The sequence below is a fragment of the Mobula birostris genome, chromosome 4, assembly GCF_030028105.1.
Source record: "Mobula birostris isolate sMobBir1 chromosome 4, sMobBir1.hap1, whole genome shotgun sequence".
Taxonomy (NCBI): Eukaryota; Metazoa; Chordata; class Chondrichthyes; order Myliobatiformes; family Myliobatidae; genus Mobula; species Mobula birostris.
This window is the reverse complement of record NC_092373.1, coordinates 190,399,425-190,415,203: the sequence shown is the minus strand read 5'-3', so window position 1 is coordinate 190,415,203 and position 15,779 is coordinate 190,399,425. Positions and strand designations below refer to the sequence as shown.

At 41.6% G+C, this 15,779-nt stretch overlaps 1 protein-coding gene across 2 annotated transcripts in view; it reads left to right on the top strand.

Moving 5' to 3' along the window:
- suclg1 (succinate-CoA ligase GDP/ADP-forming subunit alph) overlaps positions 1 to 15,779 on the top strand; it is a 100,120-nt gene that overhangs the window by 63,564 nt on the left and 20,777 nt on the right. For both annotated transcript variants that reach the window (XM_072256703.1, XM_072256702.1), the window contains exon 8: positions 11,251 to 11,439. In XM_072256703.1, coding sequence (XP_072112804.1) covers positions 11,251 to 11,439 — 189 coding nt within the window. The remainder of the gene's footprint in view (positions 1 to 11,250; positions 11,440 to 15,779) is intronic.

The window sequence follows — 15,779 nt, the reverse complement described above, 5'->3', positions numbered from 1 at the left end:
ACATTTACTCTGCTGTGTGCTGCACTGAGGTTGAGAATGTGGGCCTGCTCTGGCTGCTATGGGCTCCGTGTCTGCAGGCTCCACAACGTTTACTCTGCTGTGAGCTCCGTGTCTGCAGGCTCCACGACATTTACTCTGCTGTGAGCTCTGTGTCTGCAGGCTCCACAATGTTTACTCTGCTGTGGGCTCCGTGTCTGCAGGCTCCACGACATTTACTCTGCTGTGGGCTCCGTGTCTGCAGGCTCTACGACATTTACTCTGCTATGGGCTCCGTGTCTGCAGGCTCTACGACATTTACTCTGCTATGGGCTCCGTGTCTGCAGGCTCTACGACATTTACTCTGCTATGGGCTCCGTGTCTGCAGGCTCTACGACATTTACTCTGCTATGGGCTCCGTGTCTGCAGGCTCCACGACGTTTACTCTGCTATGTGCTGCACTGAGGCTGAGAGTGTGGACCTGCTCTGGCTGCTGTGGGTTCCGTGTCTGCGGGCTCCACGACATTTACTCTGCTGTGGGCTCCGTGTCTGCAGGCTCTACGACATTTACTCTGCTATGGGCTCCGTGTCTGCAGGCTCCACGATGTTTACTCTGCTGTGGGCTCCGTGTCTGCAGGCTCCACGACGTTTACTCTGCTGTGGGCTCCATGTCTGCAGGCTCCACGACGTTTACTGTGCCATGTCTGCAGGCTCCACGACATTTACTCTGCTATGTGCTGCACTGAGGCTGAGGCTGTGGGCCTGCTCTGGCTGCTCCGGACTTCATGTTTGAGGACTCACTTTCCTTCTAAATGCTATTTCATTATTTTTATTGTGTGCACAATGTATTTTTTTTTTCTCTCTGCACATTGAATGTTTGTCTTTTTTTTAACTGGGTTCTTTTGGGTTTCTTGTTCTGTGGCTATCTAAGGAGATGAATCTCAAAGTTGTATAATTGTATACGTACTAGGATAATAAATGTACTTTGCACTTTGAAGAAAGAAAACAGAAGAAAAGGTGAAAAGGGACAGTTTTTAGAGTTTGGGAACTCCAGGTTCGTGCTGCCAGGTGGAATATAATATCATTTAATTGGCGTTTTGCTTTGACTTAGCAATGGACAAGTCTGTAGGCAGATATATTGATATGGGAACGGGAAAGGGAATTGATATTGTTGGCCACCAGGGTACACATGTATGGGATTAGTTAGATTGGTATCATGATCGGTGCAGACATGACAGGCCAATGGACCTGTCTTTGTTCTGTACTGTTCAATATATATAAATCTTTAAGTCTTTTCTAAAGGTAGCACTGTTTTCATGGTTTTTCCCTAATTTTAAATATATATAAACAAAGAAAAAGAAAATCTATGAAGATCTCTGCTGAAAACATTTGCCTGCTGCTTGTAGGGCAAATGTAATTGAATGGTGAAGAGCTTTTTCTGCCTTCAAGCTGATTTTAAATTCCATTTTCATGTGCTTCATATGTTCAGGAATTGATCTGTTGCATATTGAGTTGTTGCCGACTGGAGGTTGTTACCTTCTTCTCCCTGTGTGTATAAATCATTCCTCCTGCATTCTTTTCAAGTTACTCCTGCTACACCTTTATTTTAACCTCGTACGTCTGTGGTTATCCCAGAGTTGAGAGACATGAGATTTATTATACATTGAAAAAGACTGTTGCTTGTCATTCAGTTTGTTCACCTGCTGGGCTGAGATTATACTGTAAAGTTGATGTGGGAATTGAGGAAGGGCTGAGGAGTTCTTCCAAGCCTGTCCCAATTAAAAGTTTGTGACAGGAATTATTTTCTTCTTTCTATTGTTACTCTATGACATGGCACAGTGAAGATTTGTAGAGCCAAAATTTGATGAATCTTCTGGTGGTGGTGCGCTTGGTTGCAGCGGCTTCTCCGGGTCCAACAAATGGTGCAAATGTTTGTCTGCGGTGTTTTTTCTTGTGATCGCAAGACCCTGATGGACATTGGTCATACAAAGTATTACAGGTCTGGTTCATTGGTTCATTGGCGAGATCAATAGTGGGCGAGTTGCATAGCCTTGGTTGTTGCACGGACCAGGCTCTCATGTCTTGGCGTTGCCTGTTTTAAAGTCAACTAGGGGAAGGCACACTGGAGGTGGTGTGGGAGGGAACAGAGGAACTTCTCTGGGTTGGGGGCTGGCCCATGCGGGCTGGCTTTCAGTGTTGCTCTCCAGTGTCTGCTTCCTGGAAGACAAGCTGGATGAAATGAGGAACTGCTACAAGCTTGTTCTTGCAGAAACGTGGCTCCAGGACAACATCCCATGTACCGTCAATCTTCAGGCCATGCTGCTCAGGGACTTGTGCTAATACTATTTTAGGCTATCGCAACTAGCGTGTAACTGTATGTATTGTGATTTGCACTTTGGCCCAGGAGGAATGATGATTTGTTTCGCTGTCTACATGTGTGTGGCTGAATGACAATTAAAGTTATTCTTCAGCTTGAGTCTCGAGTAATCTTATATACATAATCTCTCCTCTAAAGTAATGACGAGCATTGTGTTTAGCTAACGTGCTATATTAAAATCCAAAATGAAAATACTTGCTGAACTGCATTCATTTTACTAATCTGCAACTGTAAATTGGAAAAATAATTAAGGAATAAACTTTGAGATGGGAGAGATCATATCTCAGGAACATCTGAGTGCTTCTAAAGCGGGTGGCAAGTCAGTGAAGGAGAAAGAAATGGATTGTTTTGAAGGGAATAGATGAAATTGGTTGGTGGATGTTTGTGTGTGACATAGTACACTGTCATCGACCAGTTGAGGTGAGTGGTCTGTTTTAGTGCTGTCAATTCAATTTAGAGTGCAGTTTGCAACACTGTTGCTAAACATTCTGCTGTATATGGCAAGGGATTACCAACTGATTATCTTCAATATACAAATATAAATATACACGTTTGTGTGTGTGTGTATATATCAGGTTCAGTAAACCTATCACCCTTTTGTTTGCTGCCCGACATTGGTTCCTGATTCATTGAAGCTTTACACTTAAAATGACTTCATATCGTCAGGTCTCCATGGTGGTGCCCTTCCGTTTTTCTATGACCTTTAAAAGCCGTCAAGCTTTCCAAATTTCCATCCCTTCCAGGTATGGTCCCACTTAGTGCTGTTGCTGCATAACACCAGCGACCGAGGTTCAGTCCTGATCTAGGGAGTTGTCTTTTGGAGTTTGCCCTGTAACCACATGGGTTTACCTGGGTACTCCAGTTTCCTCTCCATCCAAAATAACCCGTGCAGGCTGTTAAGTTTGTGGGCTAATGTAAAGTATCCTTGTCGGGTGGCAGGAGAATTGATGGACATCTGAAAGATCATGGGTTTAAGAGAAGTAACTGCAGCTGATGTGCTGATAATGAGAGGTAGCGTACGCTTGATGGGCCTCCTATGTCAGATGAATACAGGAAACTAGTTAAAAGTAAAATACTCATTGTTAAAAAATAAAATCACCTCCTGATAGTTGCCTGTTCTGATACCTTCTTAGTGTCACATTCTGTTGATGTTCCTGTGATGTGCCTTTTGGCAGTTTTCTCTGGTAAAGGCACTATATTTCCAAGTTTTTGTTTGTTTTAATGGTGGTGAGATGGTGGAGTGGACATTGGACTTCATTAATCCGCGATCAGGTGAATCAAAGTTTCTGTTAGTGTGTTGAATGAAAATACAGTATTTATGAATGGGTTCCACAACTCGATTTTTGTCCATAAGTTGGAAAAACAACAGATTTACTCAATACGGTAAAGGTGTTGTAATACTGTATGCCATGTTGGGTGCAATCTTTCATTTATTCTGATATGTTTATTGGATTTACTGAGTATACCCACAAGAAAATGAATCTCAGGATTGTGTATGGTGACATATTTGTCCTTCGATAATAAATTTACTTCGAACTTTGATGAGGGCCAGTTAACAACATCTTTTATTTATGCCTCCCGCTGCCTAGTTAATTTGGTAAGAATGGGGATGGTCCACACCTTCGGTGCTGGCTTTGCTGGTCTTTAAAGATACATTGAGTAAGGTTGCGCGAGTATCAAAAGAAGATATTGCTTATCAATTTCCAAAGCAACTATCTCTTCAGTGGAAGGTTGCCATAGTGAAACTGGAAACTCCTTAAGAAACTGATTACTACAGAGAGTGTACATGTAAAAAGGATTTCTCCCACAATACTGGCTGTCTTTTGAATTTAATATTTATAGCAGCTTGCCTGTGTTTATGTCCATAAGTTGAGCATTTTATTTTCAAAATTCAGTTTGTCACATGTAATCGAAATTTCCAGTGAAATGTGTCATGGTTTGCCCCCAGTGCACTAAGTGTCGCCACACATTTCGGTATCAACATAGCATGCCCGCAATCCTTGCAAAAACAACACAGGACTCAACAAGCAACAAACTGCAACAGCAAAAGCAAATACACAAGATTCTGCAAATGCAGGAAATTCAAAGCAACACACGCAAAATGCTGGAGGAACTCAGCAGGTTGGACAGCATCTATGGAAATGAATAAACAAAGTTCAAAGTAAATTTATTATCAAAATACATAAATGCCACCATATACAGCCCTGAGATTCATTTTCTTGTGAGCATTCACAGTAAGTACAAGGAACTCAATCGAAACAATGAAAGACTGCACCCAACAGGATGGACAAATAATGTGCAATGGACAACAAACTGAGCAAATAAAAAAAGAAATAGAAGAATAATAATAATAAAGAAAAATAATGAAAAAAATATAATAAAAAAGCAACAAATGTTGATGTTTTGATCTGAGACCCGTCATCAGGACTGGAAAAGAAGGGGGAAGATGCCAGAATGAGAAAGTAGGGGGAAGGGAAGGAAGACAAGCTGGAAACTGATATGGGGGGAATGAAGTGAGAAGGTGGAAGCTGCAAGCACTGTTCTTCCCACCCGCACACATACACAGTTCTTCAAACTCCAGAACAGGCCTCTATCTTCAACCTCCAACAGGTATGAACTCGGGCCTGCAGATTCCAATCTGGGCTTCAGCCTCCTCAATGGACTCGTAGAATTTTGCTGATTCAGCTCCTTCCAATGGGTCTTGACTTCTAGTCTTTGGATTCATCTTCGGACATCGATCCTTGGCATCATTGGTGTCTTGGGACATACCGATCACAGAACACCAGACCTTAGAATCCGGAATATTTAACATGGACAGGGCTTGTATAACTTCACTTTAGTCAGTAGTTGTATTGGTGGAATTGAATTACATGACTAAGGCTACTCCCAGGCTTGTTCCTTGGACTGTGCAGATTGAGCCAGTATGAGTGCCTGTGCAGATTCTGTAGTTGCAACACTGCAGTTCTGCAATCTTTGGCAAGCTGTTAAAGAGATTTTAAGATTAGCTTTATTTGTCACCTCTACATCGAAATATACAGTGAACCACTTCGTTTGTGTCAATGACCACCACAGTCTGAGGGTGTGCAAGTGTCGTCATACTTGCAATGCCAACATAGTGTACCCTCAACTCTAATATGGTTGAACTATTAACCCTAACTCTAACCTATAAATCTTTGGAATATGGGAGGAAAGTGGAGCGCCCAGAGAAACCCATGTGGTCACGGGGAGAATGTACAAGCTTCTTACAGACAACAGTGGAATTGACCCTGGGTCACTGGCACTGAAAAGCGTTACACTACCACTGTGCTACCAGTACAACTCGGGAATTGGGCATGACGTGAGATTAAATCACCTGCTCCTCTTCCCTATTCGGTGCTCCCTTGTGGAGGTTTGGGTGTGCAGAAGTAGATTTTGATGGGGAATTAACTTCAAATTCATTAAGTTTCATGCTTGTGGGATCTGTTAGTGTTTGACTTAGGTTCAGGTATAAATAGCTTCTTATGGAAATATGAGAAAATTCATTCACAACTCCAGGTAGATATTACATTTTTGAAACCTAATTGTGGATTGTTTCTCTTTCTCACTTTGGTTGAATTTGCAGAGCTCCAATTATTAATGTAGGTTAAATTACTGGTGACTTTTACATGTTAGATCATTCCACAAATTCCCCTTCTTTTCTACTCCCGATGAAGGGTTTTGGCACGAAATGTTAACTGTTTATTCCTCTCCATAGATACCGCCTGACCTGCTGAATTCCTTAGATATTTTGTGTGTGTTGTGCTGTAAAAAGAAACTTGTTTAATCAATTTGAGGATAAAACTAAGTCAAGAGTTAAATCACCATTTTCTTTGTCAATTTTCTATTCTACAGAGGAAAGACAATTTCAGCATTGTCCAAAACTATTGGCATTTTAATCCTGGTGCATCAGTTTTTGGACTTAAAGCAATTGACAGGATCCTCTGAATAGGCAGATACAGGAGGTTCACATGGGATCCACTGTGAGTTGGTTGGTTGGATTCAAAGTTGACACTCGTAGAAAACAGTGGGTCATGATGGAGGGTTGTTATTTTGTCTGGAGGTCTGTAGTCAATAGTGTCCTTCAAGTTAAATGCTAGGACATCTTGTTTGTAAGATATGAAAATGTAGGTGATCAAATGATAAGTAGACTGGACAGTGAGAATGGTTGTCAAAAAAAACCAGAAGGATGTGGATTTGGGCAGAAAAGTGACAAATAGGACTTTATTCGAACAAGTTTGAAATGTTGTATTTTGTGAGGTCAAAAGAAAAAGGAAGATATACAGTAGATGGCAGGACTTTTATTTGGGATTGGAGGACCTGAGTTATAAGAAAAGATAGAATAGGGTCAGGACTTTATTCATTCAAGCATAGTAATTGGGGGAAGATTTGGTAGGATAAATGCAAGCAGGCTTTTTTCACTGAGATTGAGTGGGAGTGGCGGTCAAGAGTAAAAGATGAAAAGTTTAAGGGAAACATGGGGGAAAACTTCTTCAGAGGATCGTGAGATTGAAATGAGCTTCTAGTGCAAGTGGTGCGTGCAAACTCAATTTCAACACCTAAAGAGAAGTTTGGATAGATACATGGCCGGTGGGGGTATGGAGGGCTATGATCCCAGTGGGGTTCGATTGGAGTGGGTAGTTTAAATGGTTCAGCATGGGCCAGGTGGGCTGAAGGGGCGGTTTCTGTGATGTACAGTACTTTTCTGACTCTACAATACTTAAAGGCACGTTTTCTTCCACAGAGAGTGGTAGGTGCCTGGAGCAAATGGCAGGACACTGGTAGAAACAGATGAATTAACAATGGTTAATGAAGCATCTATTCATACACTGTGAACAGGCAGGGAACAGAGAGATTAGGAGCTCGTGCAGGCAGGTGGGATTAGTTTAGATTGATACCATGTTGAAGCAGACATGGAGGGTTGGGAGACTTGTTCAGTACTATTCTACTGTATGTTCTATGAATCACATCTGCAACCAAGACCTGGAAGCCCATGTTCTGGTATGTTTTGGCTTTAGCCGAACGAATGATGCATATAGATATAATGTTGCCACCTTGCTTCTGTGCTGCCTCCCTATATACAAACCACAATTTTTAGTGGAAGTGTTCTCTCTTATCTTTCCCTCTAATTTTAAGGCATTTTACCATGTACTGTATGTCGTCTGTGTCCTCACCTTGGTGCTCTTTCCTAACCTAAAATCAAAACAAATAGTTCTTGCTGGGGTATATCTCTGTAGACACTGATTTCTTGGGCAGCTTGTCTGTGCCAACTTATTCATATGTAGATAATAACTACTGAAAACTAGCAAGTAAAGCATTGCAGATGAGCATTCATCCAGTTTCTACAGTATTACTGGACACTGTCAAAGGTGGGAGTACATACGAATTTTATGTATATCCCAGACAAAAATGTAAAGTCTTGAAGGACCATGATACGGTACATGTTGAGAAGTTTCCACTAGTAAAAGTATCAAAGAGGCTTAAATACAAGACAGGTGGGGGTGGGGGGGTCGCGGTGAGTTAAAACGGGAATGTGTAGTGATTTCTTATCACAGATGGTGATGAAAGGCTGGAATTCTCTGCCTTTGATAGTTGTGGAGGCATTTTAAAGGGGAGGTGGATAATTTTTTTGAAAAATTGGTTATTGTGGGCTGTGGGGTCTGGTGTGGAAAAGGAGTTGAGGCCTGGGACAGATACAGTACAGTATACCATAACTGCTTTGAATGGTAGGGCAGGATATGTTGGGGCAGCACAGTGGTTACCAGCGATCTGGGTTCAATTCTTGCCGCTGTCTATAAGGAGTTTCTACATTCTTCCCCATGTGGAAGGCTTTCTCCCACAGTCCAAAGGCGTATCAGTTGCTAGATTAATTGGTCATTGTAAATTGTCCTGTGATTAGGCTAGGATTAAATTGGTGTTGCTAGGCAGTGTGGCTGAAAGGGCCTGTTCTATGCTGTATCTCAATAAAATAAATAAATACATAAAAGGATTGAGGAGCCAGATGGCCAATTCCTATTCTTGTTTGCTGTATTATCATTTTCTCATGTGATTTGAGAAGTGAGTTTAAACTAGATATTGAATCTGAGACCTCCCTGATCAGCTTAATCTAACAGAAGCTCATCATTCAATGTTCTTTCAGCCTTTACCTGATTTCAGTCCGATACTTGAGCTGTGATTTTTATGTTGGAGGAATTTTATTTTGTGCAAGTTTTCTGGGCATTTCCATTATGGCAAATTGAATTTTCTTTTTCAAAAAAAAAATTCCGGATCAAAAGCTTCGATTTGACGGTAACGGCGCTGTCTTGTAAAATTCTTGCTTTTCTTGAGTATTGCAGTGTGTTGAAGTGATGTGAAATGGATGATGAGGATTTGATGCTGATCACATTGAAGACTGTGGTTGGCACAAAGGCCAGAACATAAAGTTAATCTTGATTGCTTCTGTTTCTCTCTGTAGATCTGAATTTGAACATAGTCCAGAGGAGTAAGATGTTGACTTCCTTTTCATTCTGACGTCTCTTCTGTTGCACAAAAATATGTAGTTTAAACCATTGCCAACACAGCATTGTTGGGGATGTTCAAAAAGAGGTTCAGATTTGGCAGATGCTTGTCAGTGGAATTTGGCTCTTGCTGATAATGTACAGATCAGCTCGTAGAATTACCATGTTTTTATGAGTGTTTGTTTTGGTTCTGAACATCTAATTGGATCTAATTAATTTAATCTAATCCCAAACAGCAGCATTCTTGTCAGCCCCCTAAACCCTAGTTTTTGCCAGAGGGCATGGAATTGTAGACAAGCGTCTTGTATCTCTGAAATTTTATTCACCAGCTTGATGTTGTGCATCCGTTTGGATTTCTTCAGCAAGTCAATGTAAATGAGATTACTGAAACACATATGTGTAGTGTAGCCAAGTCCAGAAACAAGATCTAGATGAACTGGGAAAGTGGACCAAGGAATGGCAGGTGGAATTTAACAGGGTCAGTGTGAAGTGTTAATTTTTGGGAAGATAAAGCAGGATAGGACATACTCAGTGAATGACAAGGCCCTGGGGAAAATTGCTTAACCAAGAGACCCAAGGGAACATAGTTCCCGAAAAATTGTGATGCAAGTAGGCAAAGTGGTGAAGAAGGAATTTGGTTCACTTGTCTTCACTGAGTACAAGAGTTGTGATGCCATGTTACAACTGTTGGTGACACTGCATCTGGGATATTACGTTCAGATCGGGTCACCATACTATGGGAAGGTTGTGATTAAGCTAGACAGGGTGCAGAAAATATTTACCAGGACAATGCTAGGACAGGAAGGCTTGAGTTGTAAAGTGAAATTAAACAGACTGGTACCCTTCTCTTTCTAAAGAAAGACGCTGAAGACTTATCCTGTAGAGCTATACAATATCATGAGGGGCATAGAAAATGGATTGTCACCGTCTTTTTCCCAAGATAGGGGAGGCTAAAACTCAATGGCATAAGCTTAATATTAAAGAGGAAAGATTAATATATATCCATACAGAGATATATATGATTAGGAATGATTTAGAGAGATGTATGGGCCAAACACAGGCAGCCTCTCCCTGGGGAAAAAGAAGACTGTGCTTTCACTCTGTTTATGCACCTCATGATCTTGTATTCCTCTATCAGATCACTCTTCAATCTCTTAGATTCTAAGGAGTAAAGTCTTAATCCACACAAGTTGTTCTTGTAATGCAGGTCTCTAAATCCAGGCAATATCCAGGTGGATCTTTTCTGCACTCTTTCTAGTTTAACTTTCACTATAGGAAGGATGTGGAAGCATTAGAAAGGGTACAGAGGAGATTTACCAGGATGCTGCCTGGTTTAGACAGTATGGATTATGATCAGAGATTAAGGGAGCTAAGGCTCCCTTAGGAGAATGAGAGGAGACATGATAGAGGTGTACAAGATAATAAGAGGAATAGATAGAGTGGATAGCCAGCGCCTCTTCCCCAGGGCACCACTGCTCAATACAAGAGGACATGGCTTTAAGGTTAGGGATGGGAAGTTTAAGGGGGATATTAGAGGAAGGTTTTTTACTCAGAGAGTGGTTGGTGCGTGGAATGCACTGCCTGAGTGAGTGGTGGAGGCAGATACACTAGTGAAATTTAAGAGATTACTAGACAGGTATACAGAGGAATTTAAGGTGGGGGGTTATATGGGAGGCATTGTCTGAGGGTCGGCACAACATTGTGGGCCGAAGGGCCTGTACTTTGCTGTACTATTATATGTTCTATGTTTAATGACATCTTTCCTAACAGGGTGACTAAACCTGCGTGCAATATAGTACTCCTAAGTGCAGCCTTACCAAAGTCATGTGTAACTGCAATATAACTTCCTGACTCCTATTCTCATTACCCTGAAAGATGAATAGAGTTTTATACTATTAAAAAATTCAGAATGGGGAAATACAGATTTATTGAATTATTATTCTATATAGTGAATGCAATTTTTTTTACGCAAACAACAGGAATTCTGCAGATGCTGGAAATTCAAGCAACAGACATCAAAGTTGCTGCAATTTTTTTTATCATCTTCTCTAACATGGTTATAATTTACTGCACAAACAATGGTCCTGTTTTAATAGAATCTTTTCTCATGAAGCAGATGTCATTAGCAAAGTTGTCAATTATGCTCTGTCTATCCTAGATACAATTGAGTGCCATGCAAGGTCAATTTAGGGGGAATTTACCATTCATATTGTTAAGGACCAGAGCTGTACATGAGCCAGATTGTGTAATTAAACCTTGACAAGTTTCCCCAAATGTCAAGAAACCATCTGGGGTTTTTAGTGACAATATGTTTATTTTTTTGTTATAAGTAGTCCAATATTATCTTATTTTTAGTCATCTAATTGCTTTTTCTTGTTTTAATAGGGGCCCAACGCTAAGCCGGTGGTGTCATTCATAGCTGGACTTACTGCACCCCCAGGACGGAGAATGGGTCATGCCGGTGCCATCATCGCTGGAGGAAAGGGTGGAGCCAAAGAGAAGATTGCTGCCCTTCAGCAAGCTGGTGTGGTGATCAGTAAGTCTCCTGCCCAGCTGGGCAGCACCATACAAAGGGTAAATATTAGTTTAAGATCTGGAGTTGACAGAGTGTAAGAATTGAGACCTGGATGTTTCTCTGTCTGTAAGATCTGCCATTTTCAACTCCCCTTGACAAACCAGGGTAGGACTTGCACAGTGAGGGCACTGAGGAGTGTAGTAGAACAGAGGGATCTGGGAACACTGATCCATAATCCCTTGAACATGTTGTCACAGGTTGATGGGATGTAAAGAGATCTTTTAGCACCTTGGCCTTCGTAAATCAAAGTATTGAATACAGGAGTTCAGTTGTTATGTAGAAGATGCATAAGGTGTTGGTGAAGCCTGATTAAGAGTATTATGTACAGTTTTGGTCACCTACCTACTGGAAAGGTGTAAATAAGGTTGAAAGAGTACAAAGAAAATTTACAAGGATATTACCAGGACTTGAGCTATAGGGAAAGGGTGAATAGGTTGGACTTTATTCTCTGGAGCATAGGAGAATGAGGGGAAATTTGATATAGGTATACAAAATTATGAGGGGTGTAGATAGGGTAAATGCAAGCAGGCTTTTTCCACTGAAATTGGGTGAGACTAGAAATAGAGGTCATAAGTTAAGGGCGAAATTTTTAAGTGAATGTGAAGGACAATTTCTTCACTCAGAGGGTGGTGAGTGTGTGGAATAAGCTGCCAGAGGAAGTGGTAGAAGCTGGTTTGATTATAGCATTTAAGAGAAATTTGGATGGGTACATGGAAGGAAGGGCTGTGGAGAGCTATGGTCCAGGTATAGATCAATGGGACCAGGCAGAATAACAGTTTGGCACAGACTAGATAGGCCAAAGGGCCTGTTTCTGTTCTGTAGTGCCCTGACTCTACATCTTTCTCAGAAAATAAGTGGATTAGATGCTGTCTATGCATTGGGTTTTTATACAACAATGTTCATCTGGAGGTGCTGTCTGAGAGAGTGGAGTGTGCAAGTCCTTTTATAAGAAGGAACGATTTTCTCTGAGAGAATTATCTCATTTCATTTGGGAAGCGATCTTGTGGATACCTGTGGAACTGAGTCTTTTTTGTTGGAAAATTACAAATCTGGTGTTTTCATACGTTTTTTATATTTGACCCACAAGATTAAGCTGAGGTGACTTTTGCTAGAAGTCATTGCTCAACTGTGATCTAGGACTTTCCATTACCGATTTTGAACTTAAACAAAATATTGCTGTCCTGCTCCCTCTTTCACATGCAACAGATTAAAGGTGCACTGAAAGTATCAAAATTAGTCCTGCTGTTTCTCAGTAACTTATTTTAAAAGAAAATCCTTGTGGAGCACAACTTAAAGCACCATCACTTCCGGTACAGTGCGTTTTCAGGCTTCAAGAAAATGGTGTTTTTAGAGCTCAATTTATAACACAACACAATTATTCCAGGACTTGCTGTGTTCTGACTTGTCAAAGCAGAGTACTCGGCTGACTTGATCGTCTCGCTTCTTTGTTTTCCTACTCCAGCTGCTACCTACCTTGCCGAGCTGCACTCGATGTGGCCTCCTTTTCTGTTGTGTCATTCTCACTGGCATGTTTCTTCTTCTGTCTGTCAGCTCTGCTCATGGCACTGCTCTGCGTGTTACTTTGCACCGCAGGCTGCTGCTTTCCTCGCCGTGGTGCTGCTCTACAAAGCAGCCTGATACACTGTCATTCGTGCTGCTGGGCAGCTTGACGTGCAACCCCGCTAGCTTTCCCTGCTGTATTGAACTGAGACACACATAGATGGGTTCCTGAGATGACTTAAATGAAGACTGCTGCTGTTTTAACAAGAAATACTTGACCCACTGAAAGTTATGATGCAAATGTTTGCATTTTTGCTCTGTCATTGCTTCATCTTGAGTCATTTTATAGGTAGTAATTCCAAGGAAAAGCAATTGATATTGGCTGATTTAGAGCCTTTCTAAACCTTGTCAAACTCCTTTCAATTTGTGCATCTGTTGGCTTTTAAAGCTCTTATAAATTGAGACTAAATGCATTTCAAGATTCTAGATTGTTTAGTACATGTAGTAGTAGTAGTTGTGCGATCACTCGAGTCAAGTATGATGTCCTCCTGAGGGGGTCAATTAGTGGTCCTCAGGTGGCTATGGGATCCACATACTCTGGTGCTGGTGCAGTGTAGGCAAGGATAAATGGTGTCTGTGGTTAGTGGTTGAATCTTTTGGTTGTTCAGTCTCTCATTTTGCAGCTGCGGTTTGTTCATCACAGCACATTGGAGGTTGTTCTCCTGTAGTGCAGCTCCCTCTTGGACAGTTTTCCTCCGGGTGTATCTTTTGAGTGCAACATCTTCCCAGTTATTAGATAAAATATTGAAAAACTCAGTACACGAGTGTAAAGGAGAACAAAATGATTGTTGCTCTGGATCCAATGCAGCATAAATAAAACACAGTTAAGTATAAAGAACACAATAAAAATAACAAATAAAACCCCACAATAAATACAAAAATTCCATTCTGTAAGTATCTGTAGAGTAATTGGGAAAGATGGATCATGCCTAATATGACAGGGCATAATTTTAAGGTGCTTGGAGGAAAGTATAGTGGTGATGTCAGTGGTAATTTTTTTTTAGACAGTGTGGTGTACGTGGAACAAACTGCCGGGGTGGTGGTAGAGACGGATACATTAGGGACATTTAGGAAACTCTTAGATAGGCACATAGATGAAAAAGAATGGAGGGCTATGTGGGAGGGAAGGGTTGGATTAATCTTAAAGTAGGTTAAAGGGTCGGCACTGTATAATGAGCCAAATAGCATATGCTGTACTTTTCTATCTCCTATGAATTTTTAAAACATTTATTGGTTTGATCTAAAGTACTGATGGTGCTGTCCTGATCGTTCACTTGAGATTTCGGGTCACAACAATGGCAGAATGTCACATGGTTACACTGGTTAGTGCGTCAGAGGAAAGATGTGGAGGTACTACAGAGGAGATTTATCAGGATGTTGTTGGATTGGACAGCTTTGGCCAAGTGGAAAAATCTGGAACAGGTAGGGGTTGAAAGGAAGTGTATAAAGTGATCAGGTGCCTAAGAAAAACTTGCTTCCTTGAGCAGAGATATTGTTATTTCACAAGGAATTAGGGCATTAGGGAAAAGTTTTTGACACAAAGGTGGTGAGGGTTTGGAACCTGATGGCAAAAATGGCGATGGAGCAGGGGTGTCTACTGCCTTTAAAGGTTACTTGGGTGAATATTTGAACACCGAGGGACTCACCAAGGCTAGGGTGGCATTCTACTTCTAGAATGGAGGCTTCAGTGTCCAGAATCGACAGGAGCTGTGGATGGTTATGGACTCAGACAGCTCTATCATGGGCACTAGCCTTCCCAACGTTAAGGACATCCTCAAAAGGCAGTGCCTCCTTAAGGGCGCTCCCTATCTGTGACATTCCCTCTCTTCATTACAACATCAGTGAGGAGGTACAAGAGCCCAAAGACCTGTACTCAATGTTTTAGGAACAGCTATTTCTCCTCTGCCACCAGATTACTGAACAATCCATGAACCCATGAACACCTTCTCAGTATTCCTCATTTGCACTATTTATTTATTTTGTAACTTGTAATTTCTGTGTCTTGCATTTGTCATGTACGCCAAGCAGAGGTATCGGACGGATGATGCTAATGAGAGAGATAAGAAAGACAATGGAGAAACATACAAAATGCTAATAAGAGAGAAGAGAGGGATTAACAGGAAAGAAACACAATTCAGATATTGACAGACTGGTTGCTTTGAACCTGAACTGTTTGAAGTTTGATGGACAGGTGATACCCCAGCAGAGGGATAAAAGGAGCAGGTTTGCTAAGACATGCCACGAGACCCTGGAAAGAGCAGTGTGCCCCCACAAGTGGTGGGAGTTTGGAGGACCGGTTCGCGGGAACCGATCAGAGGCTCACAAGGTGTAAAGGTACGATCGGTGGGAACCTGGGGTGTGTGTCCGCCCTTGCCTGGATGCCGGGTTCACCGTGGAAGAACGATCGTGTCCGGAACGGAGGGGTCACAGTTGGTGACCACAGCGGGATTAGAAGACATCAAAAGGTCTGCCTGAAACCAGATTGCATCTCTCCCCCTCTCTCCCCCTCTCTCCCCCTCTCTCTCCCCCCCCCCCAACGGTACAACAACAGCGATTACTGTGAACTGCACTAAACTGAACTGAACTCTGCTTCACTTAAGACTGATCATTTTACCCCTAGACTGCGATAGAGCTTGGTTGATTCCTATTACCCTAGTTCTGTGTATATGTATGTATTATCATTGCTAACCTGTTACATTTATATCCTTACGATTAGTGTACGGTATTACTTATTTCTTTAATAAAACTTCATTAGTTCCTAGTAATCCAGACTCCAGCG